Here is a 19,265-nt window from a genome sequence, read left to right on the forward strand (position 1 = left end):
CTTATGAAATGCTTGTAATTATATCTCAGTATCAGTGGCGGCTGGTGCTCGATAATTCAGGGGGGGCACCAACCTCCACAACCCCACCCCCGACGGGAGATGGTCCAACCAGCCTCCACGGGGAAATGAAGAAATGAAAGCGGTGAATGTGTCCCCCCTCTGCAAGATAGATGGCCTCCTTACCTCCTCACTCCAATCTCCTCTCCCTCCCCTGTCCGAGCTGGGGAGCACCTTGGCGGGTGGGCCAGTTCAGTGGCAACTGCTGGGTCGGCGGGTCTTCTCCTCTCTCCCCCTCCTCGTCCCTCCTCCTAGGCGTCCAATAGGATCGCCTGGTGTTTTGGCCAGTCGGAAAACAGGTCTCATAACTCGCTTCCTGATTGGCCAGGAGCAGGATTAGTGTGAGAATAGGGAATATTCAATCGCTGTTGACACACAGCTGAGTGGTTTTGGAGTGCAGTGCTCTGCGCCACGGGCCCACCCTTTTTTGAAGCCTATTGGAGCCTTTGGCTCTAATTACGTGCTTCAAACCCCCCTCACCCTATTGGAATCCATGGACCGGCATCCCTGTATGTAGGTCAGGGGGCTGGACACATGGACAGGGGGGCGGCGCCCATGCGCCCTCTATGGACGGGCCGCCACTGTTCAGTATACCATGGTGGCATCTGACAAAAAAATCTAAAAACACTGAAGCAGCAGACTTTGTGAAAATTAATATTTGTGTCATTCTCAAAACTTTTAGCTATGGCTGTATACTTGCATACACTTGTTAGGCACATTAAACCCCTTGATTGCCCTCAACAGTTAACCCTTTGATTGCCCTGTCATCCAGCCAGTATCATTAGTACAGTGACAGATTACAGTATTATCAGTGATCACTGTATTGGTGTCACTAGCGACGTCAGTGTTAGTTATGCCCCGTACACACGAGAGGACTTATGTCCGACAGACTTCCAAAGGAGTTCCGCCGGAATTCCGCCGGAGTTCTGACAGACTTTTCGGCCGAACGGACTTGGCCACACACGATCACACTAAACTCCGACGGATTCGAACGTGATGACGTACGACCCGACTCGAATAAGGAAGTTCATAGCCAGTAGCCAATAGCTGCCCTAGCGTCGGTTTTAGTCCGTCGGAGTAGCATACACACGAGCGGATTTTTCGAAGGGGTCCGGGTCCGGCGGAGTTCCGTCGGGAAAATTTGAAGCATGCTTCATTTCTAAAGTCCGTCAGACTTTTGCGAAGCTAAAGTCCGTTGCAGCCCACACACGATCGGATAGTCTGACGGACTCGGTCTGACGGACTTTGGATGTTGAAAAGTCCGCTCGTGTGTACGGGGCATTAGTGTCCCTCCCAGCCAGTGTCAGTTAGTGCCAGATTTCCCGCCCACTATCACAGTTACCATAAGTCCCTGATCACCGCTAATACTAGTATAATGTCTGTATGGATCAGTATCTTGATCAAGATCAGAACTATATTAGTGTCCCCAATAGTATAGTGTCCCCAAGAAGGCAGTATGTTTTTTTACCAAATATATTGTATATTTGCGATTAACGTTTTATGTTTTTTTTTTTCAGAAAATGTTCGGTATTTTTTCATTAATATAATAAAACATTAAATACCCAGTAGTGATCAAGTACCACCAAAAGAAAACTCTATTTGTGTGAAAAAAATTCTATAAATTTAATTTGCATATAGTGTTGCATGACCGCACAATTTCCAGTTAAAGTAGCGCAGTGCTGAATAACAAAAAATGTCCTGGTTATGAAGGGGGTAAAAGCTTCAGGAGGTCAAGGGGTTAAAGGGTCCGTCCAGCCAAAGGTGATATTTTGGACATAAGTGGAATATGGTGGGCTGAGTCAGTCCCTAGCTTTTTATTTGTCTTTATTTGCTCCATCACTGAGATCCCCCTGCCATAATTCTTGATTCTGTTCATGTCTACCCGTGAGATTTTTGTGTTCCCATGATTTGTGTGGGCTGGTATGCTGTATAATAATCAGGATTTTTTTTTATATGTATTGTAATCATATGTTATGCACTTTGTGAAGGTATAGGTACGCTTTATTATATCTACTATAGACATTATTGGTGGATGCATAATCATTGTGCCTCACTATATCATAGGAAACAGAACCAGAACATGATGTACACCCATGCCTGTCCCAAAGTACTGTACATCTAAAATTACTTTTTTTTTAACCATTAAGATTTAGGCGTCTATGTATAAAAAGTTCACTGAACTAATTTAACACACATCCACACAGCTCCAATGAAACCAAAATACCTTTATTATCCTAATTGCGGTATTTAAAACCAAATACTGCATTGTGACCACTAGATGGCACTTGTGATCGTGGGAAATAGTTATACAGAATATGGCAAGTTTTGTTGGAGCTCCATGGATGCTTACCTCCCAAATTTTTGAGATGGGAACGAGGGACACCTATCAGCAAATGTATGCAGGCATAGGACACACCCCTTGCCACACCCCCTTAAAGGAGAATTGTACAAAAAACAAAATTGGTTAAATCCACAAGTGCTTGTTTACCACTACTATTCCTTTATATAGGCTTTTGGAATTTACAAATGCAGCAATTTAGGAATCAAGGTTTAGCGCTGGAAAACGCTTTAGATAGATAAAAAGTGCATTTTATATACGTCTATATAGATCAGACCAAAATGAGGGACAAATGAGGAGGAATGATGGACCGAGGGACATTGCTCCAAATCAGGGACAGTCCCTTGAAATCAGGGACAGTCCCTTGAAATCAGGGACAGTTGGGAGCTATGTGGATGTGTATCACATTCATTCAGCAAACATTTTATACACAGACCCCTAACTGTTGAATTACATTGTGTGGATTGATTTCACAAGCAGAACTTTTTTTTTTTTTTTAAGGAAGAATGCCTTTAAAGCCCCTACCACTGGCAGCTAGACATAATTTAAAATGTCTTTGGATTGTTGGAGTAACTAGAAAATCTTCAAATGAAAATGACTCTAAACCCCAGTTCTAAGAAAATCCTATTCAAGTGTTTATTCTGAATTTTAAAATATACTTTCTAATGTTCTCAGCCTCCTCCAAATCTACAAATTCCTTTTTGTTGGTATAATCCAAATCCCTGTTAAATTTACTGTAATATTCTACATTAGTTCTCAATAGTCCCACTGTATGTAGGAACATAACCATAGTCTCTTGCTTGCTCCTGAGAATGTGAATTATGGGATTTGTAGTGCTCACAGAGTATTGCACATGACCCAAACCAATCACTGTTTCATAGTTAGTAAGGTTGAATAAAGACACCAGTCCATCCAGTTCAACCTGAGTGTGTGTCTACAATTGCCCCTATCCCTGTACATTGCACACTCACATCAGTCCCTACCCTCAAGGAGCCCACAATCCAAGGTCCCTATTCATATACTAGGGCCAATTTTTTTAGACAGAAGCCAATTAAACTACCTGCATGTCTTTGGAGTGTGGAAGGAAACCAGTGTACCTGGAGTAAACCCATGCAGGCACAGGGAGGACATGCAAACTCCAAGCAGGTAGTGTCATGGTTGGGATTCAAACCAGCAACCCTTTTTACTACTAGGTGAGAGTGCTAACCACTACACCACTGTGTCCCCCATTCCATGCTGTTCATTCCAAACAAATAGAAGTGAGGGGGGAAAAGGAGAGGTTTGGTTTGAACTCACCTCACAGAGGAGGCAAAAAAACACTGTAAGGATGGGTTCACATCTGTGCAGCCGCGGTTTCATGCCTGGGGTACGGAGCGTTCCTGTTCACTGGTTCAGATGGGATTCAGGTCTGAATTTTTGCCTGAATTTGCACCTAAACTGGACCCAAAAAGGCACAGGACCCTTTTGCAGTCCGTCCCGGACGTGTGTGAACCGGCATCATTGAGTGCCGGGCACACTCACATGTCATGTGAATTGGATGCAGTGAAAACCACATCCAATTCTCACATATGTGAACCCAGCCTCAAACTATTTAATGAAAAAGAGATTACAAGTAGTGGATGTGTATGGATTATATTTGAAGAATAAGGACATTGTTTAATGCATAGCTCTCAACTTTTTGAGATGGGAACAAGTGACGCCTATTAGCCAAAGTATGTAGGAAATGGACACACCCCTTGTAACGCCCCCTAAAGCAGAATTATAGAAAAAAAATATTTGTTAAAGTAACCTACAAGTTTTTTTTTTATTTTTTTTTTTAACCACTACGATTTCCTTTATATTGGCTTTTGAAATTTACAAATGCAGCAATTTAGGAAATTAAATGAAAGGTATAGCACTAGGAAACACTTTTTGAAAGATAAAACGTGCATTTTATATATAACTATATAGATCAGACCAAAATGAGGGACAAATGAGGAGGAAAGAGGGATAGAGCGATTTTGTTCCAAATCAGTGACAGTTGGGAGCTATGCTTAAACGGGACCTTCAGTCATTTTATCATCTTTCCATCTATTAAATCTTCTGCCCTTGTTGTTGTTTTAATTTTGGATAGAAAAACATTTTTTTCTGTCAGTAAATACCTTATACAGCCCACTTCCTGTTTCTTGTCTGGTCATTAGCCTAGGCTTATGACATCATGCTCAGCTCTTTCTCTCACTCTCATGAGAGTTTGCCAGGAAGGGAGGGGGGTGAGTCATAAGAGAGCCAATGAGGGCTACAGAGCTGGAGGTGTGCCTCTGTGTGTCTGTGTAAATCCAGGAAGTGAACAGGCAGCAGCTTCAGCTGCCCACAGTTAAAATGGAAGCAGCCAGACTTAGTGGAGGGAGATTTCTGCAGCATATTTGGCAAGTACAAAATCACAGTATATGTAAAATAATATGCAAAGTGGTTGGAGAGAAGCTCCAGAATGGCAAAGATGTTTTTTTTTACAAATTATGTGAGCAGTCTGCAGTTCCTCTTTAACCCATTAAAGACCGCCTCCTGCACATTTATGTCGGCAGAATGGCACGGCTGGGCACAATCACGTACCTGTACGTGACTCTTTAAGTGCCCAGCCGTGGGTCGACCCGGTCCCGAGCTCCGTGACCGTCACAGAACTGAAGAACAAGGAAAGGACTGTGTAAAGAAACCTCTCCTCGTGCTACCTACTGTGGCTGTCACTGATTGTCTGTTCCTTGTATAGGGAAAGACGATCAGTGACGTCACATGCCAAGCCACGCCCCCAACAGTAAAAAAAAAAACACGCACACGTCACACATAACCCCTCCCCGCCCCCTAGTGGTTAACCCCTTCACTGCCAGTGTCATTTACACAGGAATCAGTGCATTTAAATAGCCAATGGTCCCAAAAATATGTCAAAAATGTCCGATGTGTCCGTAATAATGTCGCAGTCACAATAAAAATCGCTGATCGCCGACATTACTAGTAAAAAAAAAATATCAATAAAAATGCTATAAAACTATCCCCTATGTTGTAAACGCTATAACTTTTGTGCAAACCAATCAATAATCACGATTTTTTTTCACCAAAAATATGTAGAAGAATATGTATCGGCCTAAACTGAGGAAAATTTTTTTATTTTTTTTTATATAATTTTTGAGGATATTTATTATAGCAAAAAGTAAAAAATAATGCATTTTTTTCAAAATTGTCGCTCTATTTTTGTTTATAGCGCAAAAAAATAAAAACCACAGAGGTGATCAAATACCACCAAAAGAAATCTCTATTTGTGGGGCAAAAAAAGACACCAATTTTGTTTGGGAGCCACATCGCACGACCGCGCAACTATTAGTTAAAGAGACGCAGTGCCGAATCACAAAAAGGGGCACCTGGTCCTTTGGCTGCAAATTGGTCCGGGGCTTAAGTGGTTAATGTCACTTTACAGTGTAACGGTCATTCTAGTCAAACTCTTTACCTACAGTAATAAAGCATGTCACCACCCGAATAAGCCATGTATTGTTGCCAACATCCCTGGTACATGGACAAAAAAACAAGTACCCCCCCCCCCCCCCCCCGTACTAGCGGGACTTATAGGGGCAACGATGAAAGCACAGAGGGATAGAATGAATCAAATTTTATTATAAAAGAGTAAATATAAAGCAGGTATATACATCTCCAATAAAAACATAAGTGTGTAAACATATGAAGAATGACTGTTGCCGAGTCCTTGAAAATGGTCCTATGAGCCCAACGCATTTGAGGGAACAGGATACGTCCCTTCATCAGGGACATTAATACATAAGAATCACAAAGAGGTGTTATGTTCTACAAGAGAGCAATCATATTAGTCATAACATATGACAGGGAGAAAGACACATATTTTGCATATTACGTCATAGCAAAGGCAGCAAACATGAATAAAATGCCTATAAAACAGTCCGCAAAAGAATCAGCTGTGGTCTACCAGCAAAAATCGCTGTGCTGTATGGGGAGGAGTCCTGGACCCTGGAAGGGGCAGAGGGGAGGTGGACAGTAGAGCCCCATAGATTCCACACAAGTATCCCGAACAACCTGCAGCCATGATGGGAGTGGTGTCATAAAGCTCATCCTCAAGGGATGAGATGGTCTATAGGTAGGAAAGAGCAAGAAAAGAAGAAGAAAGGTGCTGTAATGCCCAGTACACATGATCTGACTTTTTCAACGGAAAATGATGGATGAGAGCTTGTTGGCAGAAAGTCCGACCGTATTTAAGCTTCATCGGACAATTGTTGTCTCACTTTCCGCCAACAAATGTTGGCTAGCATGTTCTCAAATTTTCTGCCAACAGATGTGTGTTCTCGGACTTTCCGATCGTGTGTACACAAGTCCGTCAGACAAAAGTCCAAAGTTCAAGCACGCATGATCGGAAGCAGAAGCGGTCGGTCTTGTAAAATAGCGCTTGTAATGGAGAATTAACATTCGTGCCACGGAAAATTATGAAATCTCCAAATGCAGCGCACAATCTCTTCTTCTTTCATGGGATAATAATGAAACTGCTTTGCTGGTGATACTGATGAAGTTATTACAAACTAATTTTCAAAGGCTTTTTTTTTCTAGTGATATCAAGAATAATATTATGTTTTTTTTTTTTTTTGTTTTTATTTGTTAATTAAAAAAAAAAAAAAATTAGACATGCCAATAGAAGATCTGCCAATAGAACTTAACCAAAAAGTGCATTCTATGCATTCAAAAATATAGCGACTATACCAAATCAAATCATTATTCAACCTAAAAAATAATGTCAAAGCAATAACTCCAAGGCCAATAACAAATAACACGTTATCTCCTCCTATTCACGTCTGGTTGACAAAAGGCCATTCAGAAACAAACTGAAAAGCACGTAATGAAAAATGCGTAAAGAAAAGCCAGAATCAACACTCGTCAGACTTCTACTAACACAAAATTAGCATAAGGAGCCCAAAGGGTGGCACTAAAGAGCTGAAAAACCACCTGGTACGTCTAGTACGTCACTACGTTCGTAATTGTTGGCCAACAATTGTTTGACCGTGTGTATGCAAGGCAAGTTTGAGCCAACACCCTTTGAACAAAATTCCAAAATTCCATGGTTTTGTTGTCGGAAAGTCCAATCGTGCTTTAGTCTCCCAGCAAACCTTAAGTCATGATCCTGTTCCTAAACGCGTTGGACTCATAGGACCATTTTCAAGGATCCGACAACAGTCATTCTTCATATGTTTACACACTTATGTTTCTATTGGTGATGTATACACCTGTTTTATATTTACACTTTTGTAAAAAAATATTGATCCAATCTATCCCTCTGTGTTATCATTTTTGTCCTTAAAGTCCCACTTATACCAGGGGGTACTTGTTGTTTCTTTGTCTTTACCTACAGTAGACCCCTTTTCTTTAAAAGAAAACTTTACGACTAATTTCTAAAAAAGCTAGTTTGGAATTAAATGAGGTTTCATATTTCAGTCCGCAGCTTTAAAAGCAAAGTCCACCTTTCTGACCATGTTTCATGTTAGCCTCCTATTTAGGGTATAACATGAAACATGGTCACAGGCCAAAACCCTACACCCCAAAACTGCCCCATTTTACAGATTCCAGGGGTTATTCTCCCTGCAGCATCCTGTCACTTTTTCTTTCTTCAATTCGGCGTATTTGTGCTTTACCTGCACAGCCCCCTCATCCATTCACAGACAGAACTGTGGTTCTCAATGACATCACTTGTAGGCCATTGATACTTTCTCCCACCCCATAACCAAAGGTCAATACTGGGGATGGAGGGATACTCTAAAGGGGCCTGTGCATTGCAGCAACTTGTAGGAGGGACCTGTATAAACTACCCACTCTGGATGGATTACACATCAGCTTTCACAAAGTAACTTAAGTCATTATTTGGCGCTGAAACAGTCACAGTATATACATGTTTGGCCCGCTGTAGAATAGAACAGTCCAGCTCAGCTTGTAGTCCTGTGCAACATTGTAACATTACAGGAGGATGATTTCTGCTGGAGGGGTGGCGTTATGTTGTTCAACCAGACTGCACTAATCCACTGAAACGGAATCCTCTGAAAGTTTTATGGCACCCCTTGACAGCATTATGGCACCCCTGGACAGCATCCCTTACACTGGCCCCACTCACCAGAAACTTTCTCCTACGCTTTATGATGTCCCTAACCAGCAGGTTCCTTTCCCTAACCTGCCACGCTTTTAGAAAATCTCCTAAATGACGAGGGATCCTTCATTAAGATGGCCACCCTAAACTGGGTATCCAATCAGATACCTGCTTCCTCAGAGAGGACTAATGGAGCCCATAAGGGGACAATTCCCCTATCAAACTCCTCTTCCCCTGTACTATCAACACAGTGCCACCTGCTGGCGATAAGAATACCCTAACCTGCCTACACACCAATTTTCCCAAAAGTCTGCACAGAGCTGGAAAGGTCATTAGAAACATCTTCTGCAGTATGAGTTCCTTGTGGCCACATGACATACTTTAAAACTCACTTCTGATTTGAGAACAGCTGCAGCAATGAATGCTTAGCGTTATCAGTTTACAAAATGATTTTGGCTTATTGCTGAAAATTGCTTGTTCAAGAAATGTGTATGGTATATTTTTTTAGCAGTTCAAAATGCTTATGCTTTGCAATGTTTGTAGACAGAAACCTAGGTTCCTGGGCTGAATGGAGCGAGTGGGGACTTTGTTCCTCCCCGTGTGGACCATCTGAGAGAAAAAGATCCAGAGAGTGTTTGCCAAACCATCCAGATTACCCGTAAGTCATTCCTCCAGCATCCAACTGTGTCGCAGTCCTGTGCTATCTGTGTGATAATTCTGCTGCTCCTCCTGAAAAAGTGTCATTACTGATTTAAAGGTACACTCCAATTGGAATTGAAAATGAAACCTTGAGGAGAGCATAGCCCCTTAGTAGTTGTAGGACAGCCATTCTCAACCAGTGTTCCGTGGAACCCTGGGGTTCCTCCAGAGGTTGCTAGGGGTTCAGTCCTGTCTTGCACGTTTGATTGTGATTGGTGATGCATTAAGTAGATAGATTAAAGAGGGATTCCACCAAAAAAAAAATATTAAAAGCCAGCAGCTATAAATACTACAGCTGCTGACTTTTAATAAATGGACACTCAACTGTCCCGGGTTCCAGCGATGCCGGCAGCCGAGGCCGATCGATCGCTCGGCCCTCGGCTGCTGCCGCCACCATTCTAGGTGAGGGAATCAGGAAGTGAAGCGAATCGGCTTCACTTTCCGGTTCCGTACTGCGCATGCGCGAGTCGCGCAGCGCAATAGGAATTCTCTGCGCTGTCTCTGAGACCCGTGTGTGTCCCAGCAGACAGCGCGGCAGGACAGGAAATGGCGTAGACTCCCACGGGAGTCTATGCCCGGAAGTGGGTGTAAATACCTGTCTTTGACAGGTATCTCCACCCCCCTCCCCCCTGAAAGGTGCCAATTGTGACACCGGAGAGGGGGAGGGATCCGATCAGCGGAGGTTCCACTTTAGGGTGGAACCCCGCTTTAAGTAGAGGAATTTAAACAGCTCAATGAGTACACGACCCTCAATGGAGCTGTGCATGCTTTTTCTGCAGGTGAACATACAGAGCTAAGATTAATGAAATATGAACAAAGCATATCCCTCTATAGTGTATACTTGGCACAATTAAAAATACTAAGGGGTTGATTTACTAAAGGCAAATAGACTGTGCACTTTGCAAAGTGCAGTTGATCCAGAGCTTAGTAAATGAGGGAGAGCTCTGATGATTTCCATTATCCAATTATGTGTAATCATTGATCTTTTTAGCCATTTGTAAGGGGGGACTTCTTCCCAATGACCATCACACTAAAGTGCAGTGAGATGTGGATATAGTAATTATCAGCAGGGGTTTTCAAAGGTTCCTCCATGTTTAGGCTGCGTTAAATTGTGGCCCATGGACTTAGCTTCCTTTAAAGTGGTTGCAAACACTTACCACCAACTTTGCCCTACAGGTAAGCCTAGATTAAGGCTTACCTGTAGGTCCAATAAATATCTCCTAAACCTATACGGTTTAGGAGATATTTACCCGAAGACAGCCACCGCTGTCTACGGCACATGCACCGTAGACAGTGGCGCATAGGCACACTGGGCAGGCCACAGATCGCGGCGATATGCCGCCAGTGTCGGCTCCCGTGCGCATCATCCGCGCATCATCCGCATTATCTGCTCCGGTGAATCACAGCGCCGGAGCAGCGAGACCCGGAAGTCACTCCGGGATCCATGGCAGCGGCTGACATGAAGACGGAGGACCGCTTCGGGGGCTTTGTTCTCATGTAAGTTATTCATAATGAGCTCATATGCTATGCATACTAGCTCATTATGCCTTTGCCTTACAGGGTGTGTTTTTTTTTTCTTGTTTTTTTTTTTTTAGCCTTTACTTCCTCTTTAAGGCTGCTTTCACACTGGGGCGGTATTCAGGCGTTACAGCGCTAAAAATAGCGCCTGTGTAGCGCCTGAAAAAAACCGGCCCCTTTTACTCCAGTGTGAAAGCCGGAGGTGCCCTTTCAAGGAGCGGTGCGCTGGCAGGACAGTGAAAAAAGTCCTGCTAGCCGCATCTTTGGAGCGGTGAAGGAGCGGTGTATTCACCGCTCCTAAACCGCTCCTACCCATTGAAATCAATGGGACAGCGCGGCAATACCGCCAGCAAAGCGCCGCTGCAGCGGCGCTTTGCGGGCGGGTTTAACCCTTTTTCGGCCGCTAGCGGGGGTTAAACCCACCCCGCTAGCACCCGCAGACCGCCACTAAAACGACAGTAAAGCGCCGCTAAAAATACCGCCGACGCCCGCACCGCCCCAGTGTGAAAGCAGCCTAAGTCATCAATGTATATAAATGAGATCTCCATAACGAATAGTTTTTGTTTAAGGATTTACAGTTCGCAAATCCTTCAACTAGGAAGTGCCAGTGGTGCCATATCTCAGAAGATTTCACAGGTCCGATGTTTTTACAATGTAACACATAGAGCAGCAGATACAAATATAATTTGTTCTTGTGCTGATTGTGAGAGGCATGGGCTCCATAAAATGTTTATATCTCTTTTTCTGAATTATATACACCATATTACCAAAAGGATTGGATCTGCCTTCGAAACATGAACTTTAATGGCATCTCAGTCTTAAGTCTGTAGGGTTCAACATTGAGTTTGGCCACACTTTGCAGCTATAACAGCTTCAACTCTGCAAGGTTCAGGAGTGTGTCTATGGGAATGTTTGATCATTCTTCCAGAAGTGCATTTGTGAGGTCAGTCACTGATGTTGGACGAGAAGACCTGGCTCGCAGACTCCACTCTAATTCATCCCAAATGTGTTCCCAAATCGGGTTGAGGTCAGGACTGCAGACGAGTCAAGTACCTCCATCCAAACTTGCTCACCCATGTCTTTATGGACCTTGCTTTGTGCACTGGTGTGCAGTAATGTTGGAAGACTAGGGTTGGGATGCTATTAAAATGCATGTAAAGGCAAGTGTCCCAATACTTTTGGTAATATAGTGTACAGTGGGGATGTAAAGTATTCAGACCCCCTTAAATTTTCCACTCTTTGTTATATTGCAGCCATTTGCTAAAATCATTCAAGTTCATTTTTTCCCCTCATTAATGTATACACAGCACCCCATATTGACAGAAAAACACAGAATTGTTGACATTTTTGCAGATTTCTTAAAATTTAAAAACTGAAATATCACATGGTCCTAAGTATTCAGACTCTTTGCTGTGACACTCATATATTTAACTCAGGTGCTGTCCATTTCTTCTGATCATCTTTGAGATGGTTCTACACCTTTGAGTCCAGCTGTGTTTGATTATACTGATTGGACTTGATTAGAAAAGCCACACACCTGTCTATATAAGACCTTACAGCTCACAGTGCATGTCAGAGCAAATGGGAATCATGAGGTCAAAGGAACTGCCTGAGGAGCTCAGAGACAAAATTGTGGCAAGGCACAGAACTGGCCAAGGTTACAGAAAAATTCTGCTTCACTTAAGGCTCCTAAGAGCACAGTGGCCTCAATTGTCCTTAAAGAGGAAGTGAACCCTGATGGACCCTGATGGACCCTCACTTACCTGACACAGGAGCCAGGGATGTCACTGCTGCCCCCTGTAGTCCGGAGCGTCCATCTTTTTCCGGGTATCGCTGCTCCGGCCACTCATAGCGCCGGAGCAGCGATGACATCACCCCTGCGCATGGGAGCCGCCACTAACAGCTTGGTGAGAGAGGTAAAGAAGAACCCAAAGATCACTGTGGCTGAGCTCCAGAGATGCAGTTGGGAGATGGGAGAAAGTTGTAGAAAGTCAACCATCACTGCAGCCCTCCACCAGTCGGGGCTTAATGGCCTGACGGAAGCCTCTCCTCAGTGTAAGACACATGAAAGCTCACATGGAGTTTGCTAAAAAAAAACACCTGAAGGACTCCAAGATGGTGAGAAATAAGATTCTCTGGTCTGATGAGACCAAGATAGAACTTTTTGGCCTTAATTCTAAGTGGTATGTGTGGAGAAAACCAGGCATTGCTCATCACCTGTCCAATACGGTCCCAATAGTGAAGCATGGTGGTGGCAGCATCATGCTGTGGGGGTGTTTTTCAGCTGCAGGGACAGGACGACTGGTTGCAATCAAGGGAAAGATGAATGCGGTCAAGTACAGGGATATCCTGGACGAAAACCTTCTGCAGAGTGCTCAGGACCTCAGACTGGGCCGAAGGTTTACCTTACATCAAGACAATGACCCTAAGCACACAGCTAAAATGACGAAGGAGTGGCTTCACAACAACTCCAAGACTGTTCTTGAATGGCCCAGCCAGAGCCCTGACTTAAACCCAATTGAGCATCTCTGGAGAGACCTAAAAATGGCTGTCCACCAATGTTTACCATCCAACCTGACAGAACTGGAGAGGATCTGCAAGAAGGAATGGCAGAGGATCCCCAAATCCAGGTGTGAAAAACTTGTTGCATCTTTCCCAAAAAGACTCATGGCTTTATTAGGTGAAGAGGGTGCTTCTACTAAATACTGAGCAAAGGGGCTGAATACTTAGGACCATGTGATATTTCAGTTTTTCTTTTTTAATAAATCTGCAAAAATGTCAACAATTCTGTGTTTTTCTGTCACTATGTGGTGCTGTGTGTACATTAATGAGGAAAAAAATTAACTTAAATTATTTTAGCAAATGGCTGCAATATAAGAAAGAGTGAAACATTTAAGGGGGTCTGAATACTTTCCGTCCCCACTATACATGAAGAAATACAGTTTTTTTTTTTTAAAGGCTGTGATATCATGTTATGCTACCACTTTAAAACAAATAGTGGAGTTTTTATTGAATCTGGCTGTCCATCCTTTCATCCTCACATTAGGTTGGTTGTGGAAGGAGCCACAAAATTTGTAGACGTCTTTTTCTGGGGAACACCCAGGTTTAAATGTGAGGCGATTAACGGACAAACAAATCGGGTGGAAGAGACAGAAGAGTGTAGAAACACCCCGCCGTGCTTATAAGGTAAGTTCACCATTGACATACAACAGGACTTACCATATTTGCCGGTGTATAAGGCGACTGGGCGTATAAGACGACCGCCTATTTTTCAAGTGAAAACATAGCTTTTGGGCAATACTCGCAGTATAAGACTACCCTCCCTCTGAGGCAACACCATTTAAAAAAAAAACATTAGAACCATTAAAAAATACAAAACCAGAATGCCAACTACTCATCCGCCATGCTGTGATATGTCATAAAGTAAATCAAACAATAATAACACAAACAGAGATCTATTGAATGCTACAACTCTGGAAAGTAGAATTTTTCACTAACCAAACCTATACCACTTTTAGGTTGCATTCTATGGGAATTGTCCACCAAAATGCATTTAATAAACCCCCTGTCATATGTCCCAGATTTACCTGTCCCTCTTGGGTGCCTGGGACCTCAAAGGCAAACAGCAGGATGTATAATAGTAGGAGATCAGTGAATGGATTTACCCAGGGAAGTATGATGAGCGGTGTATTATTATAATGAATACAACGCCTGCTTGGATTGGCAGAGGCTGTAGCATTATCAGCCCTTTCCTCTCTTTCTCTCAAAGCCAATCCGAGCAGGCTAATCTATGTAGCCTGCTCGGATTGACAGAGGTTGTTACTCCAATCCAAGCAGGCTCTGTATTCATTAATAGAATACATCGCTCGCCGGGATTGGCTCAACGGCGTATACTGTTTGTAGCTGAAGCCACATACAGTATTAGTAGACATTTGGGGGCTGACATCCATTGGTCAGCATTGTATACCTGGCGTATAAGACGACCCCCGATTTTGGGCATTTTTTTAAAGTGTAAAAGGTAGTCATATACGCCAGAAAATACAGTAATACTGCAGCCTCAGTAATTGTTATGCCAAGCGCCAATAACCACAGAGATTACTTTAAGAGATGTTCTTAGATGCATCTGCCTAGAAATGCCATTTTTTCCATGAGCCGTTTAAAGTTTATTGTCAGTAAAGCCAAATAATGGAGTAAATGTAAATCTTTCATAGGTAAGCCTAAAAAATGTTATAATTAAAAAACAGAACTCTTTGTTTTGTGTGTGTTTTTTTTTTTTTTGTTTTTTTTGTTTTTGATGGAGTGGACAAGGGTTAGAACAAATATCAGCTATCTAAAGTATATCACCACTGGGGAGACTAAAACTGGCCATACACTGTATAAAAGTCACCCTGTGGGTTGTCCTGTGGACCTGAAGGCATGAGGCTGATAGCGCTATTTACTGCAAGATAATTAAAAGCGCTGAGCGGAAAATTGTCAGCCAAAAGGTAGCTGCATCCAATCAGATGCAGCTGCTGTTCAGGTATTACACAACTACAATAGGCACATTCAAATTTGTATAAACTATCAATGCATGGCCAGCTTTAGGGCCCTTACAAATGGGCAGAAGTTCTTGCCACCCTCTGAAAAGCATTACATGGTGGATCATTTTTCAGATAGTGGTCGACAGGCAGCTGCTTTTCACCACCTTTAAGCTTGAAAATCGAATTTCAGGGCACCATATTTACTTACTTGGGACATATTTGGCTGCAGTACTGCCCACCAAACAGGACTGGGTTTTTTTCCCCTCTGTTTTCACCTGTTGATCTGGCCAGCAGTGGCGTAACTAGAACCTTCAGGGCCCCGATGCAAGAAACCATGAAGGGCCCCCCTGAACCCCAGCCAGGGCCCTTCTCTCCGAGTCCGGCGGTGGAACTCCAGGGCGTGGTCACAGGTATGACCTTTGTGAACCCTGTAGTTCCACCACTGGCATCAGTAGTTTTTTTTATTAGTTTTTTATTACATTTTTAGGTGCCCCATTGGGCAGGATGGGGTCCCCGTCCCCAGAAGAGATGAGGTCCTTTTCTCCAGGGCAGAAGAAGTTACTGCCCCCAGGCGAGAAGGGATCCCTGTCCCCAGGGGAGATGGGAGTCCCTGTCCCCACGTGAGAAGGGGCCCCTGTCCCCAGGAGAAGATGGAGGGGTAAGTAATGGTGTGTGGGGGATGGGGTCCTCTCACTCACCATGACCAAGCTGCAGGCCGCGCACTCATCCATGTTGGCCTGGGCTCCATCCAGTGTGCTGGACGGGTGATCAGCATATCTCCCAGAAAGACCTTTCATCATCTGTGTATGACGGGGGAGGAGGGGGGCTGGCAGACAAGCCTGCAGTGTCCGCTGGGGAGCCGGCTCTCATAGGGCTGCACTGCATCTGTGTGCTTAAAGTTTGTTTACCCGGGAGAAGTATGCAGTGCAGTGTGGGCCGGACTCAAGGGGGGGGGGCGGGACTCTGGCTGGGGAGAACAGACATGGGACTGAGCGGCAATGCATGGAGCAGGAGAGGGGTACTCTGAGGAGCCGGCCGAGGACACAGGTCATGCAGGGAATGCACAACTAAAGAGCAGCCAGTGCGATAGTCAAGCATGGAGCTCTGCTAGTCACCCTCCACCTCCAGCCACCCGTGTGCATGGTGCACTGGTACCCCTAGCTGCCTATGCTGCTGCCGGCCATATGTAGAGGGGGCTGCATGGGCCCCCTGCAGCACAGGGCCCAGTTGCGGTCGCGACTGCTGCACCCCCTATAGTTACACCCCTGCTGGCCAGTAACACACCTCCTGTATTAGCGAGACACAACTGGAGGAATGAGATAGGAGGAACAGTAGCAGCAGCATTGTCAGTCTGGGGGGTCAGTCTGGGGGGGAGGGTTTTTCCTTTTGGGATAAAGGTTTTGCATGAATAAATAAAAGGTGATCATTTTAATCCCCCCTGCCAGTATTAATCAGGGGTGACCCATCCATTAGGGGCACCCGGGTGCTGCCCCCTCTCTGCAGGCCACCAACTATATGCAATGGATAGATTCATGCATATGTAGCAAGGTCTCTGGCCTTGTCCAGTCTAATGAGTAAGTTAGCTGACATCCTTCTTGGATGTAAAAGAGGTTTTATTTCTTTTGACAGTCCTTTTTGTATTTTTGGGGGAAAGAGGGTTTAGGGCCAGGACACCCCCAAGTAGTTGCAGATTCAATTGACAGACCTGGAGTCTTCAATAGGAAGACAGCCGTGCAGGGAAAGGCCCCAGCAAAGCACCACTTCTGCAAATGCAGGAATGATGTCTCCTCTGGTGACAGTCTTTAACAGTTCCTAACTCAAACGTAACAGTCCTTTCAGCTCCACTACGACAGCTCCTTGTAGTTCTTTAACACTGAGCTCCCGGCCTCTAACTAGACCCTCTGATTCACTGACTTTGAATCCCTTGAGCTCCTCCAAGGTTTTGAAATGGTATCCTCTCAAGTGTCACCCACGCTTCTCTGCTGGCTCCCTAGCTTGGCACTCCAGATACTTAAGCTTCACCCCTGCTAACTGGCGAGGTCCCTGGCTTGACTCACAAGCCTGCTCTGCAAGCATCTCTTCCCAGTTGGGTCCCTGACTAGATCACCGCCTGAAGTTTACCGATTCTCCACCATGCCCTTTCAGTGAGAATGTGGTTCCAGTTACTCACTGTGGTCCCTGGTAAAGGTGGTTGGTGGCGACAGCTTCACTAATACCTCCGACCACTGACTGTTTCATCCGGCCCAGCTCAGGACATACCACACATGTCCACCCAGACACCTATCCAGGTGGCACAGAACACAGATCACCTGTCTCCACCCAAATATATAGATGCTCCCATCAGGCCAAGAGATTCAAGAAAGCCCCTGCTTATTGGCTGAGATACCCTATATACCAGGGATATGCAATTAGCAAACCTCCAGCTGTTGCAGAACTACAGGTCCCATGAGGCATAGCAAGACTCTGACAGCCACAAGCATGAGACCCAGAGGCAGAGGCATGATGGGACTTGTAGTTTTGCAACAGCTGGAGGTCCGCTAATTGCATATCCCTGCTATATACCCATAACCTGACCTTGAGTTGCCCTTCTCATATCTAGTACCACCAAGTACCCGGCCCCCTAGTGGTTGAAGAAAAAAGTCCAACAAGGCCAAACTTAGGGAGAAATCAATAGATCTCTATCAATCAACCAGGATAACTACTCCTGGCAAGTAAATTTGTGAGGAGCTCCCTGTCCAAACTACAGGGTGCTACATCTAATATGAATCTATCCATCGCCGCCCCCTATTCATGTGTCCAGGCCCCTTTCAGGGCATGGACGCATGAATTACAGCATCCAGGTTTTTTTTTAAGCACCTGATTAGAGCCAGAGTATCTGATAGGCTTCAAAGTAGGGTGGGCTCAGGACACAGAGAGTGCAACCAGAACCCACCCAGGTGTGTTGGAAGAGCGAATGAATAATCGCTGTTGCAACACTGATCCTCTTCCCGGCTAATCAGGAAGCTGATACCCATCATCCAGTTGGCTGAAATTAACGCCTAGGAGGAGGGGAGGAGATGCACCGCGGAAGCGAGGAGAAGAGCCGATGCCTGGATGCCCGATCCCTGCTGCTCCTTGGATGCCTGATCCCTGCCGCTGCTTCTCAGATGCCCGCCAATGCCCGCTGCCTAAATGGGATAAGTGCCGGTGGAGGGGGGGGGTTGGTTGTTTTCCGCCCCCCCCCAACAAAACCACCAGCTGCCACTGGTATTAAGTGGTATGTCTCATTCATTGCAGAGAGTGCAAGGCATTATAGGATGCATTAAGGTGAAAGAACATAAAGCCTTACAACCCCTTTAACCTGCAATGTGCCTCTGAACTTGCTAGGGAATTGACGCTGCAGAGAGTGTAAATTGATTATGTGAATAATAGTCTTCCTTTAATATTTTAACAATTATTATGTTTTCTTGTTTGTTATAGATTTCGGAGACCCGTACTAGTTGACTTCTTTTATGGTTGCTTTTCCCAACTGAGTTTCTACATTTTTATACTATGGTGACAGAATATTATGTACCTGTAGCAGTCTTAGAGAGTTTTTTATGTGAAGCACAAAAGATATGTTACAACATGGAATATTATACCATGCAACTTTAGGGAATCCTTTTCCCCACCTTGATCCATCCAAGCTCTGTACATCTAAACATTATGTACCTGTGCCACACTTGGTTCATTCAAATAAAGATTTTCTTTGGTATTTTCTCAGTACAGAGTGTTTGTGGAATCATTGTAAAAAAATTCAATACATTCTGCACATCTGGCACAGCTCTAGTACAAGTTAAGCAGGCCATAGTATATTTTTGAACAAACATTCTTATGAATATTTGCGCAAGCATCAGTTTTAAAATTCTTGGGACGTTTGTTGATTTGATTAATATCATTCAAAATGTAATTTGCTGTAAACAATCGTCTTTGGAATGAATATCATTTCCTGAATAAAAACCACATTCACTAATAGAAATATGTTCGTTCAAGTATA

The 19,265-nt window shown here is 44.2% G+C and overlaps 1 protein-coding gene across 1 annotated transcript in view; it reads left to right on the forward strand.

Moving 5' to 3' along the window:
* LOC143974292 (properdin-like) overlaps positions 1–18,994 on the forward strand; it is an 84,203-nt gene extending 65,209 nt beyond the window's left edge. The window contains exons 8-10 of the mRNA XM_077475510.1: positions 9,057–9,171; positions 13,777–13,916; positions 18,710–18,994. Of these exons, the coding sequence (XP_077331636.1) occupies positions 9,057–9,171; positions 13,777–13,915 (254 nt within the window). The 3' untranslated portion in view covers position 13,916; positions 18,710–18,994. The remainder of the gene's footprint in view (positions 1–9,056; positions 9,172–13,776; positions 13,917–18,709) is intronic.
* Positions 18,995–19,265: the final 271 nt, after the last annotated feature.

The sequence above is a fragment of the Lithobates pipiens genome, unplaced genomic scaffold (assembly GCF_037356315.1).
Source record: "Lithobates pipiens isolate NorthernLeopardFrog02 unplaced genomic scaffold, aLitPip1_a1.2 Scaffold_1, whole genome shotgun sequence".
NCBI classification, from domain to species: Eukaryota; Metazoa; Chordata; class Amphibia; order Anura; family Ranidae; genus Lithobates; species Lithobates pipiens.